Below are 19,852 nucleotides of genomic sequence, written 5' to 3'. Positions count from 1 at the left end.
AGTTTTTTTGAAACTAGGAAACTTCGACTTAGGAACCGGTGCCTCATCCTCTATAAGAAGAATAGCTCGCACCGCCCTAACTAGTGCTCGCACATTAATGGACGACTTGGTATCCATTTCCTGGACCGAGGCGTCCGAGTCAGTGTCATCAGGGACCTCCCCATCATCTGAGGAACCCTCTGAGTCCGATACCTGAGCAGCCCGTGTCATGAGTGGGCGTTTTGAAATCCTAGAAGGTATGTCAGTCTGCAACATTGACTGAAAAGCCGAGGAAGCGGCCGCCAAATTTTGCACGGAGTTGGAGAGCACATCCACCCATGGTGGAGGAGTCGCCATAGGGGCCTGAAAAGGTACCACAGGCTGCTGCGGCACAGGGGAAGCCTGTATATACATAGGCAACCCCGCATAGGGATCTACTGATTGAGACCCAGGAGAACTCCGCAATAACTGTGGGACACCCGGGGAATGGGGGATGGTCGGCTGGGGCAACGCCCTAGTAGGGAGAGCAGTCGGGACCGACAGACGGTCCGCAATAGACACCAGCACTTGAGAAAACATTGCCCACGGTGGTTCCTGCGCCAGAGAAGGTCTGGATGGGCCAGGAGCCACCTGGCATCGACTACACAGGCCATCCTGTGACAAATCCTCCCTATCTACTCCTGCAGAACAGCGTCCGCAGGAGGCCAACACCGGAGCCACTGAGCGCTCAACCTCCTCGTCTGACATGACAGAATATATTATATAGTCAAAAAATATATCTGGCAACAGGGCAGAAGAAAACGCACTCACCGGTGTGCTAAACAACAGCCCACAATACGGCACTGTGTAGCACACAACTGTATGTGACGGACCTCACAAATACGTGATTTATATAGGTGAGGTCTGCAGAAACGCCCCTCCCCCACACACCTGTAGGGCTTGTAGGAGAAGTAAAGGGATAGGTATAAGCTGACAGTAAGCGGAAAATAAGCACAGACAGGTAGCACTAGCAAAAGTCACATACCATGCAGGAAGATATACTCACTGCACCTTTCCACTACAATCAACCTCCCAGATTCAGTGTCTGGGAGGGCTATAGTGCTGTTACACTGTCCTTATATCGGGGGAGAGGTACACAGGGGGACCGGTCCGCGTGCTCCCTGAAGATCTGCGCAGTCACTTGTAGAAAATGGCCCCCAGAGACCTCAGAGGAGGAGTGGCCGAGTATCTGCAGCTCAGCGACGCCAGACTCCGCGCTGAAAGGCGCGCTGAGCTGAGGGGAGGAGCCGCTGACAGGGAAGGCTTCCTCCCCTGGCTAGCATATTAACCCCAGGGCTTGCCGGCATCCCGCTTGCCATATATCCCTGGTGGTCTAGTGGTCCCACGGGTTATTCCTCCTCAGAGGGGGAGCCCGCCGCCACCGCTAGCGGCCCCCGGTCTGTCCCCCAGGATCGGGGGCAAAGGACTGCATGTGCAGGCAATACCCGCGAGCCGCCGCTAATCGGCGACTCGCGGCTTACCTTGTCCCCGGCGACTCCGGCAGCAGTCCAGGGAGGGACCCAGAGTCCGGCTAGTACGGACTCTGGCCTCCCGCCGCGATCCCCAGTGCAGTACTGGCGTCGCGGCGCCAGCGGGGAAGGAGAGCGGCAGCGTGGGCGTCTGCATAGACAGCCCGTCGCTGCCACACTAGAGCCTCTGTTTTAAAATAAAAATCTAACAGGCTCTTTTTTTTTTTTTTTAAATAAAAATAGAAAGCTTTTGGGGGCTGCTCCTGCAGCCCCCCTGCGCAGGTGACCCGACTCCGGCCGGGCACCAACTCAAACTGAGGTGCTGTGGCCGGGGGCGGGGTATAGAGGAGGACGGACCCAAGTGCATCCTGGGAGCAGCTAAAGCTTTAACTGCGTGGTGCCTATGGATCCAGATCCAGCTTATACCCCAAGGTCAACCCTGTGGACCCCCTATGGACCCTGAAGTAGAAATTCTCAGATTCTGAGAATCCAGCAGTGCTCCCAGATGAAGAAAACCCTGTGAGGGATGCAGGGAGGACTTTTTCTCCGTTGACTAATTATCTGTGCCGAGAAGAAGACACGGTTATCCTGACCTGGCGGTAAAGTACCTTGGTGATCCTGCTAAAAGCAGGAGACCGTCCAGAGAAAGGAGCATTCGGATACACTGAACAGGTGAACTGTCAGAAAATCCATAAGGCTGGTAAACCCCGGTGGAGTTGAGGACAATCCCAAAAGGCAGAGCCCGAAACTTACAAGTGTTGCTGTGGCACAGCAAACCTGAACCCATGCTGATGAGAGGGCTCTGTATGTACCCGTAGGTACGTATCCTGAATACTCAGATATACCATAAAATCCCCAGGTTCCAAACATCGGATGATGGAGCATGGACGATTCCACCTGAGTCCAGGCACCGTTGGAATCTGATTCAGGGATTTGAGACAGAGTATAGGCAGATGAGGACCAGTCGGTCACTGTCCCAGAAAGAAAGTAGAACAACCAGTCCCTCACTGAGATAGTGAGGTTGGCCGAAATAGCTCTGCTTACCACAAAGACTGTATAGCTTTCTGGGATTGTAAGGCCCTGATCAGGTCTGAAGAAGGGCCCGTGTAACAATGCCTGTGAGGAGGCCGCAAGAGCAATAAGAGACCGTTGAGAATCAGTACCTCACTCTGGAATTCCCCAGATGTAGACCTGTCCCGTCAGGCTGAGGGTATATCCTCAGGTGTAGAAACAGGGTCGTCCGGAAGTCCAGGACTGCTCGGTACTGGATATGGTGGCCCCCATGGAGGCCGACAGCCTAGGAAAAAACAGGCCTTTAGGCTGACCCTGAGGACAAAAAGACTTAACAGAGTTAGTCCGAATGTAGTGGGAGTAGCTAAAGACGGTATCTCCCCATTAGTGATACTGCCAATGATGCAACGATCTTGTCAAGGTCAGGACCAAACAAGATCTTCCCCATGGAAGGAGTCTGCACCTCTGCTTTCCCATAACGCAGCCATAGGGTATTGCGGCGGATACAGTCGCAGCCGAAACCCTGAAAGTTAGAAGACCGGCATCCAATGTAGGTAATCCCACATATGACCACTGCAAATTTTATGTGAGCGGCAAAAGATATTTGAACCCCAGACGTGTTGGAGGGGAAAAACGTCACAAAAGCATCACCATGCGATGGCCATGGTAGGACGGGCAACAGGCCCTGAAAACGAGTACATTGATTTCAGGCAAAGTTACCACCTACGGATCCGTAAAATCCGTCCAGGCCAGGATGGGAGGCGTATTAATGCCTGTAACCCGACGATTAACATACAAATCCATCCCAGAAGGGGATTTCCATTACTTGTGAGGACCCTCAGGGAATGGGAAACAGGAGGCCTTTGTGACTCCTCGTATCTGGCGACAGCCAGACTCCCGCTATGAGATCCACCCGCTGGGCAGAAAACGGGAGATGTATGATACAGGTGCAGGATCGACATTCTCTATATCCAGAATGAACCTGGCTACCAGCCCCAAAGCAGGGATAATAATACTTGAAATCGGCTCCCCCCATGTGAGAGGGAAAGAGCCGAATACACCATCCAGTTCACGGCAGAGCCACTGGGAAGTAACCACAGGGCGTATATCACGCCAATTAGTATTTCGTATAAAACGACATCCACCAGGGTGGCCGTTGTGGTAATCCCTGCAAGGGGAATGACAGACCGATGTGGTATCGGAGGTAATTCATGTACTGTGAAAAACCCCGGCGGGGAGCGATAGTCTGTTGCACAGGGGTAAATTGCAAGAAATTGCGAGATACCCTGAGTTCAAAAGGGCAGTATGGTGAAGTAACTCCAAGCGAGTGACGACAATGGGGCCCGCCTGGCGATCCTCAAAGGAGAAGATCCTGAGAAATAAACCGCCCTTTAAGGGGGTCGTGCAAGGGGCCCGGCACCAGATGGCGCCGCATACATAAACCTTTCTGAGTTAAAATCCTCCGCACTACTACCTGCAGGCTATGACTTGCAGGATAGCAATAATGGGTGCAGTATCGTGTGCAATCTCCTGGTCAGATATATCTGACTATCTTGACAGAAATATTAAGCAGCGCCATACCGGTCCTGACTGACGCTAAGATTAGCTGCAGGGACCCATTATCAGCGTATGCAACTCACAGTTCCATCTAAAATATGGCAACGTGCAGCACGCAACAGTATGTGACAAACCTCACAGATATTAACAAGTATATATATGTGAGGTCTCAGAACCACCCCAGGTACACCTGTATTAGGGCAGATAAAGAAAAGGGATAGATATACACTGACAGGTGAGAGAAAAAGCAGACAGTCAGCACTAGCATAAGTCACATACAATGCAGACATATATACTGTACATACATTTGCATGACATATAATATACTGCACAATGTCGCTACATTCAACTGCCCAGATTCAGTGTCTGGGAAGGCTATAGCGCTGTGTACACTCACCCAAAATGGCCAGGTACGCAGGGGGACTGGGCTCACTGTCATCCTAGGAGTTCTGCAGCACCACAGAGAGAAAATGGCCACTGGAGACCTCAGAAGAAGCGTGGCCCGCGGAGGCAGCAGCTCAGCGACGCCAGACTATAGTAATGAAAGGCGCGCTGAGCTGAGGGGAGGAGCCGCTAGACAGGGAAGGCTTCCTCCCCTGGCTAGCAATTAACCCCCCGGGATGCCGGCTCCCGCTGCCGCTATAATCCCTGGTGGGCTTTGGACACGCGGGGTATGCCTCCATGGAGGGGGAGCCCGCCGCCACCACTAGCGCCTCCGGTCTGTCCCCAGAGACCGGAGGCATAAGGCTGCTGTGACCATGCGACTTACCTGTCCCCGTCGATTCGGCAGCAGCCCAGGGATTCCTCCAGAGCCCGGCTAGTACAGACTCTGGGGTCCCCCTGCGATCCCCAGATCTGTACTGGCGTCGCAGCGCCGGCGGGGTGTAGGAGCGGCAGCTTAGACGTCCATTGGACAGTCTGATGCTGCCGCTCTGAAGAGTAGTAAAAAATAATAAAATAAAACTCTTTTAAAATAAATTTTAAGCTTAGGGGCTGCTAAGCAGCCCCCCTGCAGTAACGGTGACCCGACTCCGGCCGGGCACCAACTTAAACTGAGGTGCCTCTGGCTGGGGGGCGGGGTTATAGGGAGAGTGGACCCAAGTGCATCCTGGAAGCTAAAAGCTTTAACTGCGTGGTGCCCGGATTTGGTTCCCAACCTATACCCCAAGGTCAACCCTGTGGACCCCCTATGGACCCTGAAGTAGAAATAGGGATGAGTAATAGGAGGATTATGAGTAATAGGAGGATATAGGGATGAGTAATAGGAGGACATTGGGATGAGTAATAGTAGGACATTGGGATGAGTAATAGGAGGATATAGGGATGATGAGTAATAGGAGGATATAGGGATGATGAGTAATAGGAGGATATAGGGATGATGAGTAATAGGAGGATATAGGGATGATGAGTAATAGGAGGATATAGGGATGATGAGTAATAGGAGGATATAGGGATGATGAGTAATAGGAGGATATAGGGATGATGAGTAATAGGAGGATATAGGGATGATGAGTAATAGGAGGATATAGGGATGATGAGTAATAGGAGGATATAGGGATGATGAGTAATAGGAGGATATAGGGATGATGAGTAATAGGAGGATATAGGGATGATGAGTAATAGGAGGATATAGGGATGATGAGTAATAGGAGGATATAGGGATGAGTAATAGGAGGATATAGGGATGAGTAATAGGAGGATATAGAGATGAGTTATAGGAGGATATAGGGATGAGTAATAGGAGGATATAGGGATGAGTAATAGGAGGATATAGGGATGATGAGTAATAGGAGGATATTGGGATGATGAGTAATAGGAGGATATAGGGATGATGAGTAATAGGAGGATATAGGGATGATGAGTAATAGGAGGATATAGGGATGATGAGTAATAGGAGGATATAGGGATGAGTAATAGGAGGATATAGGGATGAGTAATAGGAGGATATAGGGATGAGTAATAGGAGGATATAGGGATGATGAGTAATAGGAGGACATAGGGATGATGAGTAATAGGAGGACATAGGGATGAGTAATAGGTGGACATAGGGATGATGAGTAATAGAAGGATATAGGGATGATGAGTAATAGGAGGATATAGGGATGATGAGTAATAGGAGGATATAGGGATGATGAGTAATAGGAGGATATTGGGATGATGAGTAATAGGAGGATATAGGGATGATGAGTAATAGAAGGACATAGGGATGATGAGTAATAGGAGGATATAGGGATGATGAGTAATAGGAGGATATTGGGATGATGAGTAATAGGAGGATATAGGGATGATGAGTAATAGGAGGATATAGGGATGATGAGTAATAGGAGGATATTGGGATGATGAGTAATAGGAGGATATAGGGATGAGTAATAGTAGGACATTGGGATGATGAGTAATAGGAGGACATTGGGATGAGTAATAGGAGGATATAGGGATGAGTAATAGGAGGATATAGGGATGAGTAATAGGAGGATATAGGGATGATGAGTAATAGGAGGACATTGGGATGAGTAATAGGAGGATATAGGGATGAGTAATAGGAGGATATAGGGATGATGAGTAATAGGAGGACATTGGGATGAGTAATAGGAGGATATAGGGATGAGTAATAGGAGGATATAGGGATGATGAGTAATAGGAGGACATTGGGATGATGAGTAATAGGAGGATATTGGGATGAGTAATAGGAGGATATAGGGATGAGTAATAGGAGGATATAGGGATGAGTAATAGGAGGATATAGGGATGATGAGTAATAGGAGGACATTGGGATGAGTAATAGGAGGATATAGGGATGAGTAATAGGAGGATATAGGGATGATGAGTAATAGGAGGACATTGGGATGATGAGTAATAGGAGGATATAGGGATGAGTAATAGGAGGATATAGGGATGAGTAATAGGAGGATATAGGGATGATGAGTAATAGGAGGATATTGGGATGATGAGTAATAGGAGGATATTGGGATGATGAGTAATAGGAGGACATTGGGATGAGTAATAGGAGGATATAGGGATGAGTAATAGGAGGATATAGGGATGATGAGTAATAGGAGGATATTGGGATGATGTGTAATAGGAGGATATAGGGATGAGTAATAGGAGGACATTGGGATGAGTAATAGGAGGAACATAGGGATGGGTAATAGGTGGACATTGGGATGGGTAATAGGAGGATATAGGGATGATGAGTAATAGGAGGATATAGGGATGATGAGTAATAGGAGGATATAGGGATGAGTAATAGGAGGAGATTGGGATGAGTAATAGGAGGAGATTGGGATGAGTAATAGGAGGAACATAGGGATGAGTAATAGGTGGACATTGGGATGAGTAATAGGAGGATATAGGGATGATGAGTAATAGGAGGATATTGGGATGATGAGTAATAGGAGGATATAGGGATGAGTAATAGGAGGACATTGGGATGAGTAATAGGAGGAGATTGGGATGAGTAATAGGAGGAACATAGGGATGAGTAATAGGTGGACATTGGGATGAGTAATAGGAGGATATAGGGATGATGAGTAATAGGAGGACATTGGGATGAGTAATAGGAGGAGATTGGGATGAGTAATAGGAGGATATAGGGATGATGAGTAATAGGAGGATATAGGGATGAGTAATAGGTGGACATTGGGATGAGTAATAGGAGGATATAGGGATGAGTAATAGGTGGACATTGGGATGAGTAATAGGAGGAGATTGGGATGAGTAATAGGAGGAACATAGGGATGAGTAATAGGTGGACATTGGGATGAGTAATAGGAGGATATAGGGATGATGAGTAATAGGAGGACATTGGGATGAGTAATAGGAGGATATAGGGATGATGAGTAATAGGAGGATATAGGGATGAGTAATAGTTATATAGGGATGAGTGGAGGATAGAAAGCCCCCTCCTCTCTATCACCAGCCATTAGTACACGGTTATCATCACATCACTGAGCCTCACTCACCTGGAGACCTCTCTGCCAAACCTGCTGCTGCCAGTGTCGCTTCCGTGCTGAGCGGAACATTCCAAGCTGACTGCCGGGCAGCCACCGCTGATTGGTCAGTGAGCTCACCACTTTTGCGGCTAATTGGCAGACGGAACACTGAACGTGTGATGTCATCAGCGCAGTACCGGGCACACGAGCTACATACTGTACTAGTGGTGGGGCTGAGGCGGCGGCCATGTTTCCGTTGTTCAGACCCCTTTGGGACTTCAACGATATCTAACCGGTCACCCGCGGAGTGTAGTTGAGTAGCGGCCATGTTGTCGTAGCCCATGAGTGTAAATGTTGTACTTATCCTCCTAACTATCCAAAGACTAGAGGTAGAGGGTGTTACATGACTACAACTCCTATAATCCCCTACTGTCTCCTTAGGCTCCTCTTCTCTCTTATTACCTACTATGGGTCGGAACAGACAAGAACAGACAAGGGTCTATGTGTTTCTTGGAACAGGTAATAGCTATGATGTTGTAGTATTATTATTATTATCACTGACTTGACTCTCCAATGGAAGAGGTAATAAGTTATTAATATTCCTTACTTTTGTATATATATATATATACATATATATATGTTTATAAACATATATATGTGTGTGTGTATATATATATATAGTAACCTCCCCTCATATCTCTACTCTCTGTGCCACTACTAGTAAGTTCTGCGCCCCTCTCCCCCCTCATTACTCGCATTCTGCCCTCACCCTGCGGGACTGCCTCTCTCATACAGTAGGACGTGCCCCATGCCTCCTAATCTGTAATCGGCCTATTGTAACTCCCCTGTCACACTTTCCCATGGCATAGCGGCTGGACACGTATGTCATGCTTCACCCCATGTATCTCCGTGTAGATTGCGGGTACGTGAGCCATGCCCCCCTTACCCTCCTGTTGCTGGTTAATAATGAATCAATGTATGAGTACGGTGTTTGTTCCCAGTGTAAAGGAGTAAAGCGTACGCTGGCTCTCTATAAATAAATGTTACCAATAATACTGTTAATATTATGTACAAGTGATGTTATGGCGCACAGAGACTCCTGTATATAGCATCTGTCTCAATGGTGAGGGTCTAGCGTCATGGATTATCGGTAGTGTCTAGATTCCCTTTGCGGAGACGACCCTAACGTAATCAGCTACTGTCCAATATCATTCCCAGAATTTACCACAGGTGGACTCCAATTAAGCTGTAGGAATATCTCAAGGATGATCAGTGGAAACAGGATGCACCTGAACTCAATTTTGAGCTTTGTGGCAAAGGCTGTGAATACTTATGTACATGTGATTTCTTAGTTTGTTTTTGTAATTAAATTAGCAAAAACTCAAAAAACTTTTTACACGTCATTATGGGATATTGTGTGTAGAATTTTGAGGACAAAAATGAATTTATTCCATTTTGGAATAAGGCTGTAACATAACAAAATGTGGAAAAAGTGAAGCGCTGTGAATACTTTCCGGATGCACTGTATTTGTCATGGGCATGGACAATAGTATATACTGACTTCTGCGGGTGGTAAATTTGAGTTTTTTTAGAGACACTTTGTTTAGTTGGCAGTACTTTAAAGACTCTTTGGCTTTCAGAGATACTTTTACTTTGTCCTCTACCTAGGCCTTAGTCGTTTATCCTTTTCTTATTACTAAATACCCAATAAAGAATATCTAAAGATGGTGTCTTGTCCCCACGAGACTACATGAGGCTCCCCTAGTCTTTTATTGTTACTGGAGAGGGAGCTGTTCCAGGTACCCCCAAGGCTCCTTGTATTCTATTTCCTCTCATACCCCCACCCTACCTTGCAAAAAACTCAATAAAGTCTAAAAAATAAGAAGAGTTGGGTGTTTGCTTGAAAAAGTCCATCCACTGTCAATGTCGGTCAGAATTCGGCAAAGCTAAAGCCTGCAGCCCCCTGACCGACTATTACACCAGCAAATGAACCAGCTGGCGCCGAGGTGTCTGACAGTCTGCAGCTCATCTATTTTTGTAAATTAAGGGACAATGTTATGGTATATTAAGAAGAAAATATTTTTGAAAAATTCTGGGTCCCATTCACCCTCAATGTTTTTGGATATATCTCTGGTTCTGTGAGGGTACAGAGGAATACAGCGCGCTGATTGTTAGCTCTTGGCCCTAGCTCTTCCTTTCTTACCCACGACTGCACTTTACTGTGCCCTCCCGTGATGAAGTCAACTTGTTCATGTTTTTATTTTTGTATTGAAGTTGGTTCTCACAATAACCAGCATGAACACAGAACAGCCGGAACAGAGTCACTATCAGAAATGGGGACTTGCTCAAGAAATGTCAGGCGATACTTAAGCACCCTAGGGCTCTGTGTATTGTTGTGTGTTAGAGCCCCAGAGCACTGTCCTTGCATCTGAGCGGCACCGTATGTAATGTTTAGTTACTACATACAAGACAACTAAAAAATATTTTTGGATTGTGGAGGAATAGAATGAGCAGGGAATGCTTCATCTTATTACCAGGTGTGTGCTCCCTTGTTCTGCCCCGACTGACGGTACAAATATGGAAGACAGCGCGGGGATGCTGCACTTAGCTTTGTACGCCCCTTCCAGACCAATGGAACATGGTGGCAGATAAGAACCATTTTTATTCTTATAGACCTCTGATCCTATTTGATCTTTAGCTTTTACCAGATTTAGGACAGTTGTATTATGTCTACCCCTACCGTATTGCCTCTACCCCAGGGCTCGACAAATCCCGGTCGCCATGGCGACCAAGATTTAAGTCCTGGCCCCTAGATTTTATAAATAAACACTACAAATAAACTAATAAAGCTAACTGTAAGAGAAAAAAAAAACGCTCCTCCGAAGGTGCTTGCAGGAGGAGACCGGGCATGCATGTCACAGGATGAGGAGTGTGTACCCGCCACGTGCAATCAGCGTGGCTCCACCTGGTCCCTCCTGCAAGTGTGTGGAGTAAAGGAGAAGCTGCCCCAACCTCCCAGCAGAGTCGACAGCGTGTAAAGGGGGGGGGGGGCGCGGACAGACTGACTGACTCACGGGCCAAGCCCCCGCGCTGTCACTGCCCGTCGGCTGCTACTGAGCCTGCCCGGCCTGACAGGACTACTTGATAGAGGTCTTCTGCCAGAGGCCTCAGGACCTGAAGGACTTGGCTAGGTGCAGGGTGGTGCTGGGGCTGACGCGTCTCCTCGGACTCACACCTGCGGGATCAACTTTACAGGGAGCAAATGCAGAGTCCAAAGGGGAGGAGGAGGACTCCGGCTTTGAAAGTAAGTGGCTGATACACCTCCCAGCTACCACAGTGTGAGGTAGATAAGTCTGCAATCCTGTCCTGGGGCTCCTTCAGTGCCTGCTGGTACTTGAAGTTCCCCTACAAATTTCTCAGTCTGTTGCATTGACTTCACTGCCAGGGGAATGTCTCTATGGTGGTATGGACTAGCCTTCCATTAACTCCACTGCAGGTGTTGCTGCTTGTAGCGGGGAGAGGGGGAGGGGGGGTGTAATGGTTATTTATCATTTATTTGCTAGTCCCTAGGCTTCATTCATCTTACATGTATTCATTCACGTTTTCATAAATATAGGTACTTTGCAGGTTTATGAACTCATTACCGATTTACCTGCATCACCACTGAGGGGTGTATCACGTCATCATTACTGCATGTGATACAGGTGCCCTTAGTGCAATTACTTATGTACTATATTTGTTAGTCTTTTCTTTTGTCGCGATTGGTCCATGTGTCCTGTCACTCCAGCAGGGGGTCAGTGACAGAGCTGCAGCACCCCGGCCAGCTGTACTGATCAACGCTCCGCTTCCTCTTATGGGATAGCCCCTGGCCAGTGATACGCAGCCGGTCCGCTTCCTACTGCTCTATTGCTTGTACCATACATGGATCTATTTGTTCTGTTCTGATCTATGAACATCAATTATCATTCTGATTCCCCTTAGTTCTCCCTGCTTATACTCCAGTGCTTCTATCACTCTGTATGCGCTCTGCTGCGAGTGTTAGGTGGATCTATAGCAGCACATACAGAGCTCCGATCTGCTGCTGATATGGGGGATTCTTTACACTTGGCGTCACTGTACTCAGCGGAGCCTTTATCCAGGGTGCTGACTGATTTGCCTGTACGCACAGTCAAGTAGGTCATTGCACCTAATCTGGGCCTGTGCGCCCAGCACATGTGACATCATGACATTGATGGGGTGGGTCTGCCAGGACCAGGGAGAAGTTGAGTGACTGGAGAGTCCGGACGATGTCCCGGGTGGCTGAGACGGCATTCCGAGCTGTAGTGCACCATTCCAAATAACAGTGCCAGGGCGGCAGTGACAATGCTGCCTACTAAGCCCCTCCCACTCACCTCTACTTATGGTCCTTCCCCCAAATAACCCCTGTTGACACCTTTTTTGATCTTTAAATACAGCTGCTGTCAAATGCATTTTGATTGGCTGTGAACATCTGGAAAAAGATTATGTTTTTGGCACCAGATACTGGGAGATTTCCTGATCCTTCCCTTACCGTCGGAAGTGCTGGTCACATGGCCGCTGGGACGGAGACTCCACCTTTCCCACCAGGACCAGGTCATTGATCGCTGCCCACCAGAGACTGTGGGTCTGATTCAGAGCCGGACGCTATTTGCGCTCGCTCGTTCAGAAAACGGGGCTGGCTATTTAAATTGACCGTTCGCTCTTTGCGGTCGTTTGACGCCTCTATGTCTGAACGAGCGAACAAAACATGCGGTCGTTATTTTGTAAAAAACGCCCCCTGGCCACTCGCATTATAAGTCATCTCCGCTATTTATTAGATTAATCGAGTACATCGAACGGCGTATGAACTGCTCGCAGTGCTTGTGGTAGCATTTTCCTACCGCTATCACTGCGAGCAGTTCAGACTAAAAGACAACCAAGTGACGTGGTCGATGACGCTGCTTTGTTAATTACGCACACCCTTAAAACGCCCGCTTTGACCGTTTGGCACGCCTGCGTTCGGATCTCCACTCCCCGTTTTCAAGCACCTTCCCCTGTTGCCACCCACAAACGCCTCATCCGGTCACTCAAATTAGCAGGCATTCGCTGTTTTGCGAGCACACGATTTCCGACCGCACTGACTGGTTGGCGCATGCGTATTACAACCCATACGCATGCGCAGATGTGCGAACATCGCTCGGAGCGAACGAGCGGCTGCTTACGAGCAGCTCTGAATCAGGTCCTCAGCTTTTTGCTGACATGGTAAATTGGACTAATGCCAAAGACATAAACAGAATTTCTTGGTGAGATATGTGAAATTTAAAACAAAAAACCCCCCCCCACACATTTGCATTTAATTCACATTCTTGCAATTTCAATACACAAAACAAAACAGTTTTTTTTTATTTTTACCCATATTTCTGTAGATGAATCTGGAGGGCTTAGAGGAATAAGCAAACTAATAACTTTTTGTTTCTGAAAGTTCAAAGCATTTTGAAAAGAAAAAGCGTGTGGTCACTGCATAAACCAATTACTAATATTGATGGAATGTGATCAGCCTGACAAGGGCCAAAGTAGGTTCAAAGTACAGAGGTAAGAAAAACCCTCAGCAGCAAAGATGTTCAATCTGAAATGTAATAAGTTTTGTCCTTGTTACATTAACACAGCCATATGTTTTTTATTGCTTAGCCATACTAATCCTGTGATAGCTTATCTGTATTAGCTCTTATCGGGCAACGGTAGTCTGTGTTAACCCTTTGAATGCTGCTGTGTGTATTTTTAACTAACATTCTCGTATCAAACTGACCATCACATGGCAGAAAGCACACTGTACATTCTACTAACCTATAAAGAGACTAACCATCTATAGCACATATACAAACTAAGTAACTAAAATGTGCTACAAAATAATAGTTATTATAAACATTTCTCCAACACTATACCATAAATCTGCATTATGTATTTATTATGTAGAGTAATGTCATGTACACTTATTTGCATACATTGTAAAGCTACACAGTACCTTTTTTTTTTCCCCTTTACAAATGTACTTGTTTTAGGGTACGTTTTATTCAGCCTTCTTTTGTATTTGTTTTAGCTTTTTGTAGTTAGAGAATTTTTCAGCGTTCATTAGGGTTCAAAATCTTTGTGAAACGTTTCCCGCACTCAGAACGTGGAAACGGTCTCTAATCTTTGTGAACTCTCAGATGTCTTACCAGGTCGGATTTCTGCTTAAAACATCTCCCGCAATCCGAACACGGAAAAGGCTTCTCACCGGTGTGGATTCTTTGATGATAAACTAGATTTGATTTCCGGAAGAAACATTTGTCGCACTCTGTGCACAAAAATGTCCTTTCCCCCGTGTGGATTCTCTGATGGTTAATCAGCATTGTTTTGTGTGTAAAACATTTCCCACAATCGGAACAGGTGAACGGCTTCTCGCCGGTGTGGATCCGCTGGTGTATAACCAGATCGGACTTCTGGGTGAAACACTTCCCGCACTCATAGCATAAAAATGGCTTTTCGCCCGTGTGAATCCTCTGGTGATAAACGAGATCGGACTTCTGTACAAAGTATTTCCCGCATTCAGAGCACAGGAACGGCGTCTCCACCATGTGAATTCTCTGATGCCTAAGCAGCGCCGGTTTGCGAGTGAAACTTTTCCTGCACTCAGTACACGGAAACGGCTTCTGTCCTGTGTGTATTATCTGATGTGTTATAAGATCTGATTTCTGGGTGAAGCTCTTCTCGCAGTGAGAACACGGGAACGGCTTTTGCCTGGAGTGAATGCGCTGATGTCTCACGAGATCGGATTTCTGCTTAAAGCCTTTCCCACAATCCAAACACGGAAATGGCTTCTCACCTGTGTGTATTCTCTGGTGGGTAATGAGATAGGACTTATGGGCAAAACATTTTCCACATTCAGAACAGGGAAAAACCCTACCCCTACGTGGGACAATATCTGATTTATCAGAAGAACATTCCTCGGATATTATAAATGCGCTATGTAGTACCGGATGTATAGTTAGGGTAATGATGTTATCTCCCGGAGAATCTCTTGAGATGTCCTTATCTTCTACTTTACATTCTGGCGATACAACCAGATGTTCCTCCAAGGGGTTCCTGCTGCTGGGTCCATCTGCTGGGAATTAAGTATGGAAGCTTTTCCAATTAGAAGTAACGGCCAAACTATTCTTCATGTTACATTTTCTGATCACTTTATTCTAATTCTAAATGTACATATATGATCTTTACATGGAACATTGTAATGATAACTGAATACTGGAAATTAAGTTGTGCAGACAGATGCAGGGATAGCATGAATCTTGGTGAATAGAGACAAATATGCTGCTTAGTAAATGTATTTATAACTAGTCAGATTGAGCGCTGGTAATGTCGCTTGTGCTTGTCCACACAAATGATCACAGGACTAAAAAATTTAATGCCGATGTGTCTCCTGGCCCAGTAAATAAAGATCAGACAGAAGTACCCAGTAATGAGATGTATGAGATACACCAGAGAGTATGGGGAGGAGACTGGTCAGATCTCTGGACTGGTAACACACAGTGACATGATGTGAGGAGGAGAGCAGGAGTATAATAGGGGCTGATGGCTCCTGATGTATGAGATACACCAGAGAGTGTGGGGAGGAGACTGGTCAGATCTCTGGGCTGGTAACACACAGTGACATGATGTGAGGGGGAGAGCAGGAGTATAATAGGGGCTGATGGCTCCTGATGTATGAGATACACCAGAGAGTGTGGGGAGGAGACTGGTCAGATCTCTGGGCTGGTAACACACAGTGACATGATGTGAGGGGGAGAGCAGGAGTATAATAGGGGCTGATGGCTCCTGATGTATGAGATACACCAGAGAGTGTGGGGAGGAGACTGGTCAGATCTCTGGGCTGGTAACACACAGTGACATGATGTGAGGGGGAGAGCAGGAGTATAATAGGGGCTGATGGCTCCTGATGTATGAGATACACCAGAGAGTGTGGGGAGGAGACTGGTCAGATCTCTGGGCTGGTAACACACAGTGACATGATGTGAGGGGGAGAGCAGGAGTATAATAGGGGCTGATGGCTCCTGATGTATGAGATACACCAGAGAGTGTGGGGAGGAGACTGGTCAGATCTCTGGGCTGGTAACACACAGTGACATGATGTGAGGGGGAGAGCAGGAGTATAATAGGGGCTGATGGCTCCTGATGTATGAGATACACCAGAGAGTGTGGGGAGGAGACTGGTCAGATCTCTGGGCTGGTAACACACAATGACATGATGTGAGGGGGAGAGCAGGAGTATAATAGGGGCTGATGGCTCCTGATGTATGAGATACACCAGAGAGTGTGGGGAGGAGACTGGTCAGATCTCCCGGCTGGTAACACACAGTGACATGATGTGAGGGGGAGAGCAGGAGTATAATAGGGGCTGATGGCTCCTGATGTATGAGATACACTAGAGAGTGTGGGGAGGAGACTGGTCAGATCTCTCGGCTGGTAACACACAATGACATGATGTGAGGGGGAGAGCAGGAGTATAATAGGGGCTGATGGCTCCTGATGTATGAGATACACCAGAGAGTGTGGGGAGGAGACTGGTCAGATCTCTGGGCTGGTAACACACAGTGACATGATGTGAGGGGGAGAGCAGGAGTATAATAGGGGCTGATGGCTCCTGATGTATGAGATACACCAGAGAGTGTGGGGAGGAGACTGGTCAGATCTCTGGGCTGGTAACACACAGTGACATGATGTGAGGGGGAGAGCAGGAGTATAATAGGGGCTGATGGCTCCTGATGTATGAGATACACTAGAGAGTGTGGGGAGGAGACTGGTCAGTTCTCTGGGCTGGTAACACACAATGACATGATGTGAGGGGGAAAGCAGGAGTATAATAGGGGCTGATGGCTCCTGATGTATGAGATACACCAGAGAGTGAGGGGAGGAGACTGGTCAGATCTCTGGGCTGGTAACACACAATGACATGATGTGAGGGGGAGAGCAGGAGTATAATAGGGGCTGATGGCTCCTGATGTATGAGGTACACCAGAGAGTGTGGGGAGGAGACTGGTCAGATCTCTGGGCTGGTAACACACAGTGACATGATGTGAGGAGGAGAGCAGGAGTATAATAGGGGCTGATGGCTCCTGATGTATGAGATACACCAGAGAGTGTGGGGAGGTGACTGGTCAGATCTCTGGGCTGGTAACACACAGTGACATGATGTGAGGGGGAGAGCAGGAGTATAATAGGGGCTGATGGCTCCTGATGTATGAGGTACACCAGAGAGTGTGGGGAGGAGACTGGTCAGATCTCTGGACTGGTAACACGCAGTGACATGATGTGTGGGGGAGAGCAGGAGTATAATAGGGGCAAATGGCTCCTGATGTATGAGATACACCAGAGAGTATGGGGAGGAGACTGGTCAGATCTCTGGGCTGGTAACACACAGTGACATGATGTGAGGGGGAGAGCAGGAGTATAATAGGGGCTGATGGCTCCTGATGTATGAGATACACCAGAGAGTGTGGGGAGGAGACTGGTCAGATCTCTGGACTGGTAACACACAGTGACATGATGTGTGGGGGAGAGCAGGAGTATAATAGGGGCAAATGGCTCCTGATGTATGAGGTACACCAGAGAGTGTGGGGAGGAGACTGGTCAGATCTCTGGGCTGGTAACACACAGTGACATGATGTGAGGGGGAGAGCAGGAGTATAATAGGGGCTGATGGCTCCTGATGTATGAGATACACCAGAGAGTGTGGGGAGGAGACTGGTCAGATCTCTGGACTGGTAACACACAGTGACATGATGTGTGGGGGAGAGCAGGAGTATAATAGGGGCAGATGGCTCCTGATGTATGAGGTACACCAGAGAGTGTGGGGAGGAGACTGGACAGATCTCTGGGCTGGTAACACACAGTGACATGATGTGAGGGGGAGAGCAGGAGTATAATAAGGGCTGATGGCTCCTGATGTATGAGATACACCAGAGAGTGAGGGGAGGAGACTGGTCAGATCTCTGGGCTGGTAACACACAGTGACATGATGTGAGGGGGAGAGCAGGAGTATAATAGGGGCTGATGGCTCCTGATGTATGAGATACACCAGAGAGTGTGGGGAGGAGACTGGTCAGATCTCTGGGCTGGTAACACACAGTGACATGATGTGAGGGGGAGAGCAGGAGTATAATAGGGGCTGATGGCTCCTGATGTATGAGATACACTAGAGAGTGTGGGGAGGAGACTGGTCAGATCTCTGGGCTGGTAACACACAATGACATGATGTGAGGGGGAAAGCAGGAGTATAATAGGGGCTGATGGCTCCTGATGTATGAGATACACCAGAGAGTGAGGGGAGGAGACTGGTCAGATCTCTGGGCTGGTAACACACAATGACATGATGTGAGGGGGAGAGCAGGAGTATAATAGGGGTTGATGGCTACTGATGTATGAGGTACACCAGAGAGTGTGGGGAGGAGACTGGTCAGATCTCTGGGCTGGTAACACACAGTGACATGATGTGAGGAGGAGAGCAGGAGTATAATAGGGGCTGATGGCTCCTGATGTATGAGATACACCAGAGAGTGTGGGGAGGTGACTGGTCAGATCTCTGGGCTGGTAACACACAGTGACATGATGTGAGGGGGAGAGCAGGAGTATAATAGGGGCTGATGGCTCCTGATGTATGAGATACACCAGAGAGTGTGGGGAGGAGACTGGTCAGATCTCTGGACTGGTAACACACAGTGACATGATGTGTGGGGGAGAGCAGGAGTATAATAGGGGCAAATGGCTCCTGATGTATGAGGTACACCAGAGAGTGTGGGGAGGAGACTGGTCAGATCTCTGGGCTGGTAACACACAGTGACATGATGTGAGGGGGAGAGCAGGAGTATAATAGGGGCTGATGGCTCCTGATGTATGAGATACACCAGAGAGTGTGGGGAGGAGACTGGTCAGATCTCTGGACTGGTAACACACAGTGACATGATGTGTGGGGGAGAGCAGGAGTATAATAGGGGCAGATGGCTCCTGATGTATGAGGTACACCAGAGAGTGTGGGGAGGAGACTGGACAGATCTCTGGGCTGGTAACACACAGTGACATGATGTGAGGGGGAGAGCAGGAGTATAATAAGGGCTGATGGCTCCTGATGTATGAGATACACCAGAGAGTGTGGGGAGGAGACTGGTCAGATCTCTGGGCTGGTAACACACAGTGACATGATGTGAGGGGGAGAGCAGGAGTATAATAGGGGCTGATGGCTCCTGATGTATGAGATACACCAGAGAGTGTGGGGAGGAGACTGGTCAGATCTCTGGGCTGGTAACACACAGTGACATGATGTGTGGGGGAGAGCAGGAGTATAATAGGGGCTGATGGCTCCTGATGTATGAGATACACCAGAGAGTGTGGGGAGGAGACTGGTCAGATCTCTGGGCTGGTAACAAACAGTGACATGATGTGAGGGGGAGAGCAGGAGTATAATAGGGGCTGATGGCTCCTGATGTATGAGGTACACCAGAGAGTGTGGGGAGGAGACTGGTCAGATCTCTGGACTGGTAACACGCAGTGACATGATGTGTGGGGGAGAGCAGGAGTATAATAGGGGCAAATGGCTCCTGATGTATGAGATACACCAGAGAGTATGGGGAGGAGACTGGTCAGATCTCTGGGCTGGTAACACACAGTGACATGATGTGAGGGGGAGAGCAGGAGTATAATAGGGGCTGATGGCTCCTGATGTATGAGGTACACCAGAGAGTGGGGGGAGGAGACTGGTCAGATCTCTGGGCTGGTAACACACAGTGACATGATGTGAGGAGGAGAGCAGGAGTATAATAGGGGCTGATGGCTCCTGATGTA

At 47.9% G+C, this 19,852-nt stretch overlaps 2 protein-coding genes across 2 annotated transcripts in view; one reads left to right on the top strand and one right to left on the bottom strand.

Annotated features, from left to right (window-relative positions):
- Nucleotides 1–19,852, bottom strand: part of LOC148506439 (uncharacterized) — a 127,842-nt gene that overhangs the window by 22,761 nt on the left and 85,229 nt on the right. The window contains 2 exon segments of the mRNA XM_088446744.1: nt 8,015–8,133; nt 14,106–15,122. Coding sequence (XP_088302870.1) covers nt 8,015–8,133; nt 14,106–15,122 — 1,136 coding nt within the window.
- Nucleotides 8,416–19,852, top strand: part of LOC148506438 (gastrula zinc finger protein XlCGF66.1-like) — a 104,996-nt gene continuing 93,559 nt past the window's right edge. Inside the window, exon 1 of the mRNA XM_088446778.1 lies at nt 8,416–8,503. The gene's annotated coding sequence lies outside the window, so the exon portion shown is untranslated. The remainder of the gene's footprint in view (nt 8,504–19,852) is intronic.

The sequence above is a fragment of the Taudactylus pleione genome, unplaced genomic scaffold (genome assembly GCF_031769625.1).
Source record: "Taudactylus pleione unplaced genomic scaffold, aTauple2 ptg000404l, whole genome shotgun sequence".
Taxonomy (NCBI): Eukaryota; Metazoa; Chordata; class Amphibia; order Anura; family Myobatrachidae; genus Taudactylus; species Taudactylus pleione.
Note: the sequence above shows the minus strand (reverse complement) of the source record. Positions and strands in the feature narration are given on the sequence as shown.